Here is a 16,601-nt window from a genome sequence, read left to right on the forward strand (position 1 = left end):
GCGGGCGCTGCAGAACTTCTGATCAGCCCACTGGCTTTCTACCCTTGCAGGGGGAGGTGACAGCTTTGCTTCTCCGAACAAAAGTCCTGCGCCCGCGGCTCACAACTCATTCATCTGCAGTGCCTGCGGGTAACATGATTAGTCCCCCGATGTGGGGACAGCGCTGCAGCTGATAGTTCATTTGGTGGGGGGGTGGGAACAGAGCAGCACCCGCGGGTCATATTTGATTAGTTCCTCAGGGCACTGCGGCTGATAATTCATTCGAGGGGGGAGTCAAATACCGTGGAACCGCCATAATTTTGAAAGATACTGTGATACACATTTTTGGTCATACCGTCCAGCACTGAGCTAAAGGCACCCTGGTTGGGAAACATTGCTCTAAAATCTAAGCAGTACCCTGAAAGATGTTTAGTGTCTGATCTCTGTGATCCTCCCAGATCACAAAAATGGGGGTCCCCTGTTCCCCATGTGAATACAGCCGCAGATTCGACAAGCAGGCATTCAATTCTATGGCCCTGACAAAGATGTTTGACTGCCATTCCATTTAACCAGGGAGACCGGGGACCCCTGTTCTCATGAACAGTAGGGGTCTCAGCAGTCAAACCTTCGCCGACCAGACTGACCACCTATCCTGCAGATAGAGGACGAGAGTTCTCTCTTGGAAAACCCCTTTAGGCTTCACTTAAAACTGAAGAACCTTTTTAAAGGGGTACTCCACTGGGGAAAAATTTTTTATCAACTGGTGCCAGATTTGTAAATTACTTCTATAATAAAAATCTTAATCCTTGCAGTACTTATCAGCTGCTGTATGCTCCACAGGAAGTTCTTTTCTTCTTGAATTTCCTTTCTGCCTGACCACAGTGCACTCTGCTGACACCTCTGGACATTTTAGGAACTGTCCAGAGTAGGAGCAAATCCCCACAGAAAATCTATCCTGCTCTGGACACTTCCTGACATGGACAGAGGTGTCAGCAGAGAGCACTGTGGTCAGGCAGAAAGGAAATTCAAAAAGAAAAGAACTTCCTGTGGATCATAACAGCAGCTGAGAAGTACTGGAAGGATTAAGATTTTTTTTTTTAATAGAAGTAATTTACAAATCTGCTTAACTTTCTGGCACCAGTTGATTAAAATAGTTTTCCAGTGGAGTACCCCTTCAAGGGTGTTATTAGACAGCTACTGTATATTGTAACCACAATACCTGGACTTCCCACCCTGAAATGTGGCTGCATTGTCGCAGTCTGAAACCAGGTCTTCCATTGTCTTCATATCACTGTATGGACAAACAAAACAAGTTACCTAGAGAGTTGCAGCCGGGGGTGGGACACTTCATATTGAAGTTGTAGCTTTCATGGAACCGTCTTCGCTTGGGTCTGTGTGAAAGGTCACTGCCGGAGTCCTTCATGGACAAGTCCTTTGCGATGCTCTCATCATGAGATACGTTGGGGCTTGAAATGTCTATATCAGATTCCGATGATGGTGCGTTCCCGGTAGGAGTGCGCGGTGGGGATTCGTCATGATCCCCGGCATTTTTAGCATCTACGGCAGATGGAATAAATGGTTTAGCAACCACCAACAACTGAATATGGCAGAAAGCACACAAAGAAGAGTCTACTCTACAGGGTCACAGCTAAACAGACAGCCAGCGTGCATCTACGATGACATGAGAGAGCACGTCCGGCAGTAGTGCAAGCTCGGCTGCACCCCCGTACCTCTGTCACAAAAGTCCACCGCCTGCTCGGTATCCGATCCCGATGAGCGGGTCTGTCGGAGCGGGTATTTTTTCGGAGTCACGGGGGTGGGCTGCTGCTGGCTGCGGGTCACTCTCCGAGTGGAGTAGGCCGGCTCCTCTGCACCAAACGATTGCAGATTGCCAACCGGGCTGGAATCTGGTTTAATACAAACCACAATTTCACTCGCCGACACGGTCAACCTTATCGTGACCTGCCCTGTGATTGCAGCTTCCTAACCATGACTATATGGCAGAAGGAGACATAACCGCCGGGCCTATGTCCAGAGATGGGCAACTTCTGCGCACAAGCCTCTAAACTTAAAGGTGTTCTCCGCGGCTCATCGTTTGGAACTGCGCCGAACACTGGAGCCGGCGCCGGGAGCTCGTAACATCATAGCCCGACCCTTCATCACGCCACGCCCCGCCCCCTCAATGCAAGTTTATGGGAGGGGGGGGGCGCATGATAGCTGTCACGCCCCCTCCCATAGACTTGCAATGAGGGGGCGGGGCGGGGCGTGACATAATGAGAAGGCAGGGCTATGACGTCACGAGCTCCTGGCGCCGGCTCCAGCATTCGGAACAGTTTGTTCCAAACGCTGAGCTGCGGAGTACCCCTTTAAAGGCACATATTTATGAAGTCTCACTGCTCAGGCAGAATGTTGCCCATGCCTGGTCTATACACTGAGAAGCTAGAGCAATGCTACTGAAAACTAACACTAGAAGATTTACCTACTGGATGCACAAGACCAGATGTAGTAACACATAAAACAGTGTTTCCCAACCAGGGTGCCTCCAGCTGTTAAAAAAAACCACAACTCCTAGCTGTCCGGGCATGCTGGGAGTTGTAGTTTTGCAACAGCTGGGGGCACCCTGGTTGGGAAACACTGACATAAAAGATGCTGCCACTAATCACATGTACACAAAACTGGCAAAAATGAACAGTAGTGATGTTGCCAATAGCAACCAGCTTCCTGATCTAATTTTTTCAGAGGACACGTTGTAAAGAAACAGGCGGCAACCGGTGTTTACTCCTTAGACACTCAGGATGTATCCGCAGGGGTGGTGGTCAGACAAGCACAAGGCCGCTCCAGTCAGCACTATGGGCCAAAGAAAAACAGCCAAATACAGCCGTAGACGATCGGTCCAGCTCATGGAGCCGAATGGAGCGGTTGGGATTCAGACAGAGAAACATGGGATCCTTATTTTTATGATCGGAGAGGGTCCCAGCCGTCAGCCCCCTACCGATCAGACATTCTTTACGTACCTTGTGGTTAAGCGATGAGTATTTTTTTTTTTATACTGCCACAATGACACTGTGCCTGGTACTGCAGGTCAAGGCCCTTTCAAATGAATAGGATTTATCTGCATGTAGTACCAGACACCAAAATGTACAGGACTGCTTAATACTGAAGAGGCTGCAGCGATTGCCCAAACTCCGCAACTCCTTCAGTCAGCAGACATGTCAAAAGTTTAAAACGGTTGAGATTTCATTGCCAAGACCACACCAATCCCTAGATACACCTGGGTGAAGCGCACAGCAGAGTACTTCACTCCCTGACTGGCCATTTAAGTTTATGGAGCCTGTCATTTGCAACATGATGGATTGAGAATGGAGCCAGGGAGTGAAACATGCTACCATGTGCTTCACCCGGTCGTGTCTAGCAATCAATTATTAGAGATGAGCGAACTTACAGTAAATTCGATTCGTCACAAACTTCTCGGCTCGGCAGTTGATGACTTATCCTGCATAAATTAGTTCAGCCTTCAGGTGCTCCGGTGGGCTGGAAAAGGTGGATACATTCCTAGGAAAGAGTCTCCTAGGACTGTATCCACCTTTTCCAGCCCATCGGAGCACCTGAAAGCTGAACTAATTTACGCAGGATAAGTCATCAACTGCCGAGCCGAGAAGTTCGTGACGAATCGAATTTACTGTAAGTTCGCTCATCTCTAATAATTATCATAACATGTATAAAAGTTTTTTTTTTTGTTTTTTTTTAAATGATAGTAAACACTTTAAAGTCTAAGGCAGTGTTTCCCAACCAGGGTGCCTCCAGCTGCTGCAAAACTACAACTCCCAGCATGCCCGGACAGCCAAAGGCTGTCCGAGCATGCTGGGAGTCGTAGTTTTGCAACAGCTGGAGGCACCCTGGTTGGGAAACACTGGTCTAAGGTTCAGGAAATAAGCTAGTGAACCGTGTGACATTTGGCCTGACACTTCTCCATGTGATTAGTAGCCGCACCTTCAATAGACAAATGTCATCCCTGACCGAGTGATCTCAGATCTGGTCTGTATACAGCCGCTGCCTGGACGTCTAGTACACAACCCCCACTAGCTGACCCCAGTATACAGACCTGCACCAAGTTAACATGAAAGCTGGAAGTAAAAAGCGCACAGTAAAGCAGCTTAAGGGAAGACTGACATGCAGTGTAAAGTACGGAGGTTGTAAGTTCATCAGCTTAATATAAGGGGGATGTTAGATGTGTTACCATCCTGATAGAGCCAAGCACTGAGGGGGGGGGGGGGGATAGCCATAAATCCTCACCGCGGCGTAGCATGTAAATAAACACTTTATGTAAAAACAGTAGGGATCGACCGATATCGATTTTTTAGGGCCGATACCGATAATCTGTGGAGGTTAAGGCCGATAGATGATAACCTACCGGAATATTGGTATAAGTTATCGGCTATTTCTCCACCCCCCCCCCCCCAACCCCCAAGCGAAGCCGCTGCAGATCATTGATTTAAAGCGGGCGCTTTGGGTGCGGTGCGGGGGGGCGGTGTGGGGCATTATCGGCAAGGTAATTTCCGGTACCGCTAACGTCCAAAATCGTGAATGTCGGCCGATAATATCAGCCAAACCGATAATCGGTCGATCCCTAGGAAACAGAAACAAAAATAGTCGAAAGTGTACCTATAAACTTTTATTCAAAAAATTGTGATTGGTGGGGACTGGATGCTGAGACCCCAACCGATCGCTAGAATGAAGGCACAGAACTGCTCGGCTGAGCGCTTTGTCCCTTTGTTTTGCTCGGCTCGTCAGACAGCCAAGTGCATAGAGCTGAGTTTCACCAACCACAGTGCCTCCAGCTGCAACCACAGTGCCTCCAGCTGTTGCACAACTACAACTCCCAGCATGCCCGGACAGCCTTTGGCTGTCCAGGCATGCTGGGAGTTGTAGTTGTGCAACAGCTGGAGGCATCCTGGTTGGGAAACACTGGCATAGAGTATGCACAGCTGGTCATACACAATATAACACTGCTACCCAGCAGACAATAGAACTGGGAATGGACATGATCAGGTTGAAAAAAAAAGACCAGAGTCCATCAAGTTCAACCTATATCCCTAATGAGTCCCTGCTGAGTTGATCCAGAGGACGGCAAAAAACCCTCATACTAGAGGTAAAAATTCCTTCCCGACTCCAAATATGGCATCAGAATAAATCTCTGGATCAACGTTCTGTCCCTATAAATCTAGTATCTATAACCTGTAATGTTATTACTCTCCAAAAATGCATCCAGACCCCTTTTGAATTCTTTTACAGAGTTCACCATGTCCACCTCCTCCAGGAGAGAATTCCACAGTCTCACTGCTCTTACAGTAAAGAACCCAATCTGTGCTGGTGTAGAAACCTTCTTTCCTCCAGACGTAGAGGATGCCCCCTTGTTATAGATACAGTCCTGGGTATAAATAGATCATGTGATATCTGTACTGTCCCCTGATATATTTATACAGAGTTATTAGGTCTCCCCTACGCCTTCTTTTTTCTACACTAAATAACCCTAATTCTGATAATCTTTCTGGGTACTGTAGTCCTCCCATTCCCCGTATTACTTTGGTTGCCCGTCTTTGAACCCTCTCCAGCTCCACTATATCTTTCTTGTACACTGGTGCCCAGTACTGTACACAGTATTCTATGTGTGGTCTGACTAGTGATTTGTACAGCAGTAGAATTATTTTCTTGTCATGGGCATCTATGCCCCTATTGATGCCCCCCATGATTTTATTTGCCTTGGCAGCAGCTGCCTGACACTGGTCACTACAGCTAAATTTACTGTTAACTAAGACTCCCAAGTCCTTTTCCACGTCAGTCGTCCCAAGTGTTCTCCCATTTAATACATAATCCCAGCCCGGATTATTCTTCCCCATGTGCATTACCTTACATTTATCAGTGTTTGATCAGGGCCACCTACATTATTTTGTAAAATCTAAATTATGGGGGTTGGTCACATGTTCTCTTTAAGCAATTGCACAGCATTACAAAAATAGGACACTAAAAAAAAAAAAAAAAAAAAAAAAAAAAAAAAAAAAAAAAAAATGTCCACAACTGTCCATAGTCTATGTGTGGTATTGCATCTGGAAGCCATGTTTTTGTAATCCTAAACATCCTCCTTAACCCCTTAAGGACTTAAGACGTACGAGTACGTCCTAAGTCCGGTCCCTGTCTATAACGAGGGGTCCTGGCACCGATTCAGCGCCGGGACCCGCGGCCACGATCGTTCGGCCACGCGCTATTAACCCTTCCGATGCAAGCTGAGTGCCGCATTGAAAGTGAAAGTAAATGTTTCCCGGCTGCTCAGTCGGGCTGATCAGGGTCATCGCGATAAAATCGTGATGCCCCGATCAGCTACCCGGAGAGAAGAAGGTCCCTACCTTCTTCCGTCGGCGTCCTGGCTCTGATTGATTGCTCCATGCCCGAGTTACAGGCTGGAGCAATCAACTGCCGATTACACAGCTTGTTGCCATGCAATGGGAAGGCAACAATCTGTGTATGCAATCAGCCATTGCAAGCTCATAGGACCCTATAGGAGCTATGAGCTCGCGAAAAAAAAAAGTGTAAAAAAAAAAGTTAAACAAGTTTCTAAAAATAAAAATATGTGGTATCACCATGTGCGGAAATGTCCGAATTATAAAAATATACCGCTTTTAAAACCGCACGTTCAATGGCGTACGCGCAAAAAAATTCCAAAGTCCAAAATAGCGCATTTTTGATCACTTTTTATACCACAAAAAAGTTAATAAAAAGTGATCAAAAAGTCTGATCAGAGCAAAAATGGTACCGCTAAAAACTTCAGATCACGGCGCAAAAAATGAGCCCTCATAGCGCCCTGAACACAGAAAAATAAAAAAGTTATAGGGGTCAGAAGATGACAATTTTAAACGTATACATTTTCCTGCATGTAGTTATGATTTTTTTCTGAAGTGCGACAAAATCAAACCTATATAAGTAGGGTATCATTTTAACCGTATGGACCTACAGAATAAAGATAAAGATAAGGTGTCATTTTTACCGAAAAATGTACTGTGTAGAAACGGAAGCCCCCCAAAATTTACAAAATGGCATTTTCTCTTCAAGTTTGTCGCACAATTAAAATTTTTTTCCGTTTCGCCGTGGATTTTTCGGTAAAATGACTGATGTCACTGCAAAGTAGAATTGGTGGCGCAAAAAATAAGCCATAATACAGATTTTTAGGTGCAAAATTGAAAGGGTTATGATTTTTTAAAGGAGAAAAAACAAAAATGCTAAAATGTGAAATCACTCAGTCCTTAAGGGTTAAAGCATCACTGTTATTTACATAAACTCTTCACATATCATCCAGACATGTCAAACATTTAGATCACCCAAGGTCTCAGTCCTGAGACCCACTGTAATCTTTATAGCCCGGTGAAGTGCATGTTAGTGTGCTTCACTCTCTACCGGACTGGTCATGACACAAATAGCCAAGAACCGCTGTCCACATAAGACCTAGTCTTTGACCATATTCAACCCAAGAACACTCCCCCAGTACTTCTCATACTAGACTGTGGCATTTTCTATGGCTCTGTATTGTCAGATAAGACTCCGTGAATAAGAGATCACATCATCTATATCTGTAAGAGACACAGTTTACCTTGCAGCTTTCTCCAAAAGAGATTATCTCAATGTAGAAACAATCAGACATGTGTCTTAATTTAAGCCCATACAAAGCTGAAATACAACATACTTGAACTTAAAGGGGTACTCCGCCCCTAAACATCTTATCCCTTATCCAAAGCATAGGGGATAAGATGTCAGATCGCCGGGATCCCGCTGCTGGGGACCCCCAGGATCTACCATGCGGCAACCACCTTTAGCGGCTTCCGGAACCGCTGGAGGTCCTCAGGCTGAATCCATCTCGACCACGGGTACGGAAGATCGTGACATCACAACTCCGCCCCGTGTGACGTCACACTCCGCCCCCTCAATGCAAGTCTATGGGAGGGGGCGTGACAGCTAAAGGTGGGTGCCGCATGGTAGATCCCGGGGGTCCCCAGCAGCGATCTGAAATCTTATTCCCTATTCTTTGGATAGGCGGAGTACCCCTTTAACTGCACTAATACTGACCAATATCTAGGAGCTGCTGGATGAATCTTAAAGGGGTACTCCAGTGACATATTTTTTTTTTTTTTTTTAAATCAACTGGTGCCAGAAAGTTAAACAGATTTGTAAATTACTTCTATTAAAACATCTTTTACTTTCTAGCCGCTGTATGCTACAGGGGAAATTCTTCTCTTTTTTAATTTATTTTCTGTCTGACCACAGTGCTCTCTACTGACATCTATGTCCATGTCAAGAACTGTCCAGAGCAGCATAGGTTTGCAATGAGGATTTCCTCCTGCTCTGGACAGTTCCTGACATGGACAGAGGTGTCAGCAGAGAGCACTGTGGACAAGACAAAAAAGAAATTCAAAAAGAGCAGAATTTCCTCTGTATCATACAGCTGCTAAATAGTACAGGAAGGGTAAATATTTTTTAATAGAAGTAATTTACAAATCTGTTTAACCTTCTGGCACCAGTTGAATAAAAAATAAAAAAAAAATATATATATATATTTTATATATATGTTTCGCAGTGGAGTACCCTTTTAACTGCACTAATACTGACCAATATCTATGAGCTGCTGGATGAATCTAAACTGCACCAGCTCCTTCACATAGCGAGATAAAGCTTGGATAATATACTACTGCCTGGATTACTGAGGGGGGGGGGGGGGGGACGCACAGATCTGATGAGCGGGGGAGGGGGGGGGGAGCAGTTCTGGGTGCAGCTGTCAGTGAGGGTTGCGCCATGCATATAATTCATGTGTGCACATTATGCACACGACTAGGAAAGAAGAGCAATGTTTGCTTGAAGTCAGGAAAAAGCCTCCGAGTCCATCCATTACAGTTCCATCCCTGCCGCTGCGTTTGGTTTCCTTCAGGTTGCAATCCCACATGACATTTTTGATGCATTTTGCAGTTCTTAAAAGTATTAGTGTCATTTGTAAAAACTTTTAAAACAAGTCGTCCGTGTCAAGAGTTTAGATCAGTCCTAAAACCCACAGCGATTAGGAGTAACAGCCGGCAGAAGGACCGCAGCACCCGCTTAACTTCCCGGTTGTCAAATCCGATTAGTTTACAGCGTTAAAGTCTATAGCAGTGTTTCCCAACCAGGGTGCCTCCAGCTGTTGCAAAACTACAACTCCCAGCATGCCTGGACAGCCTCCGGCAGTCCAGGCATGCTGGGAGTTGTAGTTTTGCAACAGCTGGAGGCACCCTGGTTGGGAAACAATTGTCTATAGAGAGAAAGCTGCTGTGCGCTTCAGTCGGGTATTACTCAGGACTGAGACTCTGTGCGATCTAAACTTTTGGCACATCTGACACTGCAAGCAAGAAGAAGTTGTCATCTTTCCTTTTATTTCTACTTCCATTTATATCCACTTCTGGCTATGTGCCCCCTGCCTAAGGGTATGTTGACATGTATGTAATCTCCTGCAGGAATTCTAATGCGGATTTTCTGCAGACCCATTAAAGTTAAAAAGGAAAACTGTCAGCTTGCTCCCCCCGCACTAACCAATGGTACTGGCTGGTAGTGCGAGGGACGCTGATCAGTTTGATGCTTACCGTGCCCGGATCTGCCGAGCAATTTGGCCGAAATCTTCCATATATGCTAATTAGGTGATAACTGGCACAGGCGGCATAACTGGCACTCTGACGTCAGCGCTGCTCGTCCTCAGCCCCGCCCAGCTCATCAATACCAGGGGTGTGGAAATAAAAAATAATAATAAACTACTTGTCCAAGGGACTAAAGCAGAACACAATCTACCTGTCCCTCAAGAAAATCCACTTGTCCTGGTAGATAAAATAATTTCACCCAAAATAGTACGATCCACCCCACTAGACCACCAGGGATGGATATAAGATCCTTTAGACACTGCTGTCAACTTAGACAGCGGTGATCTAATGGTTTAATAGGTGATCGCAGCATGCCAGGCTATTAGCGGCGGGAGAGCTGTAGCTCCTTTTACACCCGAGGCAAGTCCCCCCCCCCCCATTTGACCCCTATAACGCCAATTTTTCTATATACAAGGAATACATGGGATGAGGGTAATCTTGTGTGACATGATCTGTAGTTATTATCAGAACTTTTATTAGGAAAGGGGCTTATTCACATATATACGCACTTCTTAAAATATTTTAATCACTATTTTTCAGTCTTCATAGGGACTTATATATGGAGTCTTTTGATTGGATAACAGTGAACAACGGTGTGTTACGGGGGGGGGGGGGGGGTTCTGCTTCTCCAGTTTATGTGGTGCATTTTATTTACTCTAATTAGGTGTCAGAAAATGCTGGAAGTTGCATTTAGTTACTAGATAACTACAACACCCAGCATGCCCTGATACAGTCTATGGTTGTGTGGGTGTTGCAGCATGTTGCACTGTATAGTACAGTTAAGGTTATTGTGTAACATGCTGGGAGTTGTAGTTTTGGTTTGTGTCAGCTGCAGAGCCATAGGCTGTGTCAAGGAATACTGGGAATTGCAGTTAGTAACTACAACACCCAGCATGCCCTGATGCAGCCTATGGCTCTGCAGCTGACCCGAACCAAAACTACAACTCCCAGCATGTTACACTTTATAGTTCTACAGTTTCGGTTATGGTGCAACATGCTGGGAGTTGTAGTTTTGGTTAGGGCGTGTTTGCGTGCATCCGTGGGGCTCTTGGTCGGTGGGTGAGTATGAAGGGGGCGGGATTCTGGGGGTGCAATTTAGTGTGGGTGGCCAGAAACCACTTAAAATAAATAAAATTAGATGGCACAACTGGCAGCAGCACTTGTCAGTCCGCCCCTGTACAAAACATATATACATACATACACCGGCCACTGCCCCCTATATTATACAGTATATACATACATCACATACATACACCCCCCCCACATCATACATTACATACACACATATACACACACACACACACCACATACACCATACATATGCACACATCATACATAAACCTGCCGCTGCCCCCCATCATACATTACATACACACATCACACATACACCATACACACATCATATATACCCCTGCCACTGCCCCCTATATCATACATTACATACACAGACACCATACACGCATCATATATACACACACGACACATACACCATACATAGACACATCATACATACACCTGCCGCTGCCCCCCATCATACATTACATACACACATCACACAGACACCATACACACATCATATATACACACACACACACACACACACACACGACACATACACCATACATATGCACACATCATACATACACCTGCCGCTGCCCCCCATCATACATTACATACACACATCACACAGACACCATACACACATCATATATACACACACACACACGACACATACACCATACATATGCACACATCATACATACACCCCCCCAATCATACATTACATACATATACAACCACCCTTCCCGCCGCCTGCATGCTCGGCCTCCTCACCTGAGCCGGTGTGAGGTGAAATCCCCAGCCTGTGCAGTCTCCTCACACACGTCCTCTCCCCTCCCCCGCTCTGTATTTTCCCCCTTGAATACTTGAAACCTCCCCGTGATAAATGAGGTCCTGTGTAGAAAGAGCAGGGGGAAGGGAGAGGCTGTGTGTGGGGGAGGGGGGAGCTGTGGACGTCCTCATTCTCCCCCTGTCATCTTGTATTATGCAGAGCTGCGCTCTCCATCCTCCGGGAGTGGGGGGGGGGGGGGGCGTGGCTTAATCATCTCCTGCAGATGTGCGACCTTGGGTTCCGCCCTCACTCCTGAGATCCCCTCACACCGGCTGGGGGGTCCCTGAGCAGCCCCCTCCATACACCCTGAGCGCCTGTGTGAGGTGTAGACTTACATCCGCTCCTGCAACTCACACCGGCATTAAAGAAAAATAAGGGGGAAGTCGGTCTGTCCCTGCCCGATACAGGGCTAAATCTATAAACAATTCACCTGCCCGGTGCCCAAAACTACTTGTCCCGGGCGTCGGGCGATAGGATTTCCACATCCCTGAATATTCCTCCCCTCCCTCTTCATTACAGAGCTGGGAGAAGAGGGAGAGGAAGAATATTGATGAGCTGGGCGGGGCTGCGGACGAGTGGCGCTGACATCAGAGTGCCAGTTATGCTGCCTGTGCAAGTAAACACCTAATTAGCATATACAGAAAAACAAAGATTTTGGCCAGATCCGGGCATGGTAAGCATCAAACTGATCAGCGTCCCCCGCACTACCAGCCAGTATTGCTGGTTAGTGCGGGGGAGCAAGATGACAGTTTTCCTTTAAAGGGGTACTCCCGTGGAAAACTTTTTTTTTTAAATCAACTGGTGCCAGAAAGTTAAAACAGATTTGTAAATTACTTCTATAAAAATTAAAATAAATCTTAATCCTTCCAGTACTTATCACCTGCTGTTTACTACAGAGAAAGTTCTTTTCTTTTTTAACCCCTTAAGGACACATGACGTACTGGAACGTCATGTGTCCACTCCCGATCTATAACGCGGGGCCACGGCGTGGCCCCGCGTCATAGCGGGTCGGGCCCGGCCTCTAACAACGGCCGGGACCCGTGGCTAATAGCGCGCGGCATTGATCGCTGTGCCGCGCGCTATTAACCCTTTAGACGCGGCGTTCAAAGTTGAACGCCGCGTCTAAAGTGAAACCGAAAGCATGCCGGCTAGCTCAGTGGGCTGTTCGGGATAGCCGCGGTGAAATCGCGGCATCCCGAACAGCTGACAGGACAGCGGGAGGGCCCCTACCTGCCTCCTCGCTGTCCGATCGCCGAATGACTGCTCAGTGCCTGAGATCCAGGCATGAGCAGTCATCCGGCAGAATCGTTGATCACTGGTTTCTTATGAGAAACCAGTGATCAATGATGAAGATCAGTGTGTGCAGTGTTATAGGTCCCTATGGGAGCTACAACACTGCAAAAAAAAGTGAAAAAAAAAAGTGAATAAAGATCATTTAACTCCTCCCCTATTAAAAGTTTGAATCACCCCCCTTTTCCAATAAAAAAAAAAACACAGTGTAAATAAAAATAAAAATAAACATATGTGGTATCACCGCGTGCGGAAATGTCCGAATTATAAAAATATATCATTAATTAAACCGCTCGGTCAATGGCGTACGCGCAAAAAAATTCCAAAGTCCAAAATAGTGCATTTTTGGTCACTTTTTATATCATTTAAAAATGAATAAAAAGTGATCAATAAGTCCTATCAATGCAAAAATGGTACCGTTAAAAACTTCAGATCACGGCGCAAAAAATGAGCCCTCATACCGCCCCATACACGGAAAAATAAAAAAGTTATAGGGGTCAGAAGATGACAATTTTAAACGTATTAATTTTCCTGCATGTAGTTATGATTTTTTCCAGAAGTCCGACAAAATCAAACCTATATAAGTAGGGTATCATTTTAATCGTATGGACCTACAGAATACATATCAGGTGTCATTTTTACCGAAAAATGTACTACGTAGAAACGGAAGCCCCCAAAAGTTACAAAACAGCGTTTTTTTTTTTCAATTTTGTCGCACAATGATTTTTTTTCCCGCTTCACCATAGATTTTTGGGCAAAATGACTGACGTCATTACAAAGTAGAATTGGTGGCGCAAAAAATAAGCCATCATATGGATTTTTAGGTGTAAATTTGAAAGAGTTATGATTTTTTAAAGGCAAGGAGCAAAAAACGAAAATGCAAAAACGGAAAAACCTCCGGTCCTTAAGGGGTTAATTTCTTTGCTGTCTGACCACAGTGCTCTCTGCTGACACCTCTGTCCATGTTAGGAACTGTCCAGAGCAGGAGCAAATCCCCATAGCAAATCTATCCTGCTCTGGACAGTTCCTGACATGGACAGAGGTGTCAGAGAGCACTGTGGTCAGACAGAAGAGAAATTTGAAAAGAAAAGAACTTTCTCTATAGTAAACAGCAGCTGATAAGTACTGGAAGGATTAAGATTTTTTTTAATAGAAGTAATTAACAAATCTGTTTATCTTTCTGGATACAGTTGATTTAAAAATAAATTGTTTTCCACTGGAGTACCGTACTGTCCAGGCATGTTGGGAGTTACAGTTTTGCAACATCTGGAGGCACCCTGGTTGGGAAACACTGGTCTAATGTACAGTGGTCCCTCAACATACGATGGAAATCCGTTCCAAACGGACCATCGTATGGTGAGGGATCCGTGCAATGTAAATTATAGGACAGTGGTCTACAACCTGCGGACCTCCAGATGTTGCAAAACTACAACACCCAGCATGCCCGGACAGCCTTTGGCTGTCCGGGCATGCTGGGAGTTGTAGTTTTGCAACATCTGGAGGTCCGCAGGTTGTAGACCACTGTTAGAGGAAGTTGTACTCACCTGTCCCCGCCGCTCCGGACCGTCACCGCTGCCCTGGATGTCGCCGTCCATCGCTGTCGCCGCGTCCCTGAGGTGTCCCCAACGCTCCGGCAAGGCCTCCGCTTCCCCGGCATCCTCGCTCTCTGTCGCCGTCATCACGTCGCTACGCACGCCAATCCTATTGGATGACGGGACGGCATGCGCAGCGACGCGATGACGACGATGGAGAGCGCCGACGATGCAGGGGATCCTGAAGAGGACGCGCCGGAGCCCCGAGGACAGGTAAGTGATCGTCAGCGGACCACACGGGGCACCGTAAACGGCTATCCGGGGGCAGCTGAAGCAGTCTGCGCTGCCGGATAGCCGTTTATGCGATGGCATACAAAAGCATCATATGTTGATGCTGCCTCTAAGAGGCCATCGTATGTTGAAATGATCGTATGTCGGGGCCATCGTAGGTCGGGGGGTCACTGTATAAAGATCCAAATACAAAACTGTTATATCCAACTCATCGGTGATCCCTGACGTTCCGTGTGGCATTGTTCTTCTACTTTAGCTATAACTAATGTGTATGGAACCTGTAAGAGCTGTGATGGTCAGCTACCAGCTCCTTCCCAGGGTAGCAAATTTGCCCAAATAGCATGTAGCTATAAATAAACATGCTCAACCAACGTAACCAATTCCAAGCCACATCATTTCTGGTACCACGCTCCTGTGTTTGTTGGACATAACTGGGACATATTTGCTGACTGTAAATGAGAATACTTCCCTGCTGGCTGTCAGTGAATAGATCTTGGTGAGAAACTGAAACCCAAAACACATTACAAAATTGCACAATAACACTGCCAGAGACACCTTCAGGTTTGTGTGACCCTGGATGTATCTTGGTTCCTTGCTCCAAGCAAAGATTTAGCAGAAGAAGCAGAAAGGCTGAAAAGACTAAGAGTTAGATAAAAGAACAGCATTAGAGTTTAGATGCACTTTTTATTCTTGACTTTGTTGCTTATCAAAAAACTGCAACTGGGCCGCTAATAAAAATCAATGGTAGAGTCATAAGTGCTGCCGCTAATGTGCTAATGGTAATACCCTACTCAGCTACAACTCCTATCTACTAGAATCTAATACAATCTATTTTGCAGCGTCAGCATAAAGTAATAAAACCCCCTCTAGGCTAATTCTTTGGTTGGACTGGGTAAGCTGCCATGTGTCTCTGCTCTGTAGCTAAGAAAAATTAACACAAACAAGGTTAGAATAACAACATAAAAGAAATCAAATCATTTAAGCATCAGATCCTGACAGATCTATGATAACATTACAAACTACATAATATTGCCTGATCAGTTACTGTAAATAATGTGTCAATAAGTGTTACAGCCACTTGCTAGAGAGATTCCCATAAAGGGGTACTCCGGCCCCAAAGGATAGGGGATAAGATGTCTGACCGCGTGGGTCCTGCCGCTGGGGACCCCCGCAATCTTAAATTCAGCACCCACCTCTTTGAGCTGCACCCAACGCTGCCAGCTCACAAACTGTCGGGTGCCAACCATGGGGCCAGAGTATTGTGACGTTAGGACTCCGCCCCCGTGTGAAGTGACGCCCCGCCCCTGCTATGCAAGTCTATGGGAGGGGGCGTGACGGCACCCAGCAGTTTGCGAGCTGGTAGCCCGGCATGCAGCTCAAAGAGGTAGGTGCCGAATGCAAGATTGCTAGGGTCCGCAGGAGCAGGACCCCCGCGGTCAGACATCTTATCCCCTATCCTTTGGATAGGGGATAAGATGTCTTAGGGCCAGAGTATTCCTTTAATCCGGCACCTATTAATGTCGGAATGAAGGGGTACGCCACTGGAAAACGTTTTTTTTAATTATTTAAATCAACTGGTGCCAGAAAGTTAAACGGATTTGTAAATTACTTCTATTAAAAAATCTTAATCCTTCCAGTACTTCTCAGCTGCTGTATTATCCACAGAAAATTCTTTTCTTTTTGAATTTTTTTCCAGTCTGACCACAGTGCTCTCTGCTGACATCTCTGTCCATGTCAGGAACTGTCCAGAGCAGTAACAAATCGCCATAGAAAACCTCTCCTGCTCTGGACAGTTCCTGAGACAGACAGAGGTGTCAGCAGAGAGCACTGTGGACAGACAAAGGAAATTCAAAAAGTAAAGAATTTTCTGTGGATCATACAGCAGCTGATAAGTACTGGAAGGAATTTTTATTAGAA

General features: G+C 45.9%; 1 protein-coding gene across 5 annotated transcripts in view; it reads right to left on the reverse strand.

The window, feature by feature from the left end:
* Nucleotides 1-16,601, reverse strand: part of KAT7 (lysine acetyltransferase 7) — a 50,438-nt gene that overhangs the window by 28,376 nt on the left and 5,461 nt on the right. For 3 of the 5 annotated variants that reach the window (XM_056548029.1, XM_056548028.1, XM_056548030.1), the window contains exons 3-4: nt 1,710-1,886; nt 1,297-1,536 (exon numbers count right to left, since the gene is read on the reverse strand). In XM_056548029.1, coding sequence (XP_056404004.1) covers nt 1,297-1,536; nt 1,710-1,886 — 417 coding nt within the window. The remainder of the gene's footprint in view (nt 1-1,296; nt 1,537-1,709; nt 1,887-16,601) is intronic. The other 2 variants (XM_056548032.1, XM_056548031.1) reach the window with 1 other exon arrangement.

Source organism: Hyla sarda, chromosome 12, assembly GCF_029499605.1.
Source record: "Hyla sarda isolate aHylSar1 chromosome 12, aHylSar1.hap1, whole genome shotgun sequence".
NCBI classification, from domain to species: domain Eukaryota; kingdom Metazoa; phylum Chordata; class Amphibia; order Anura; family Hylidae; genus Hyla; species Hyla sarda.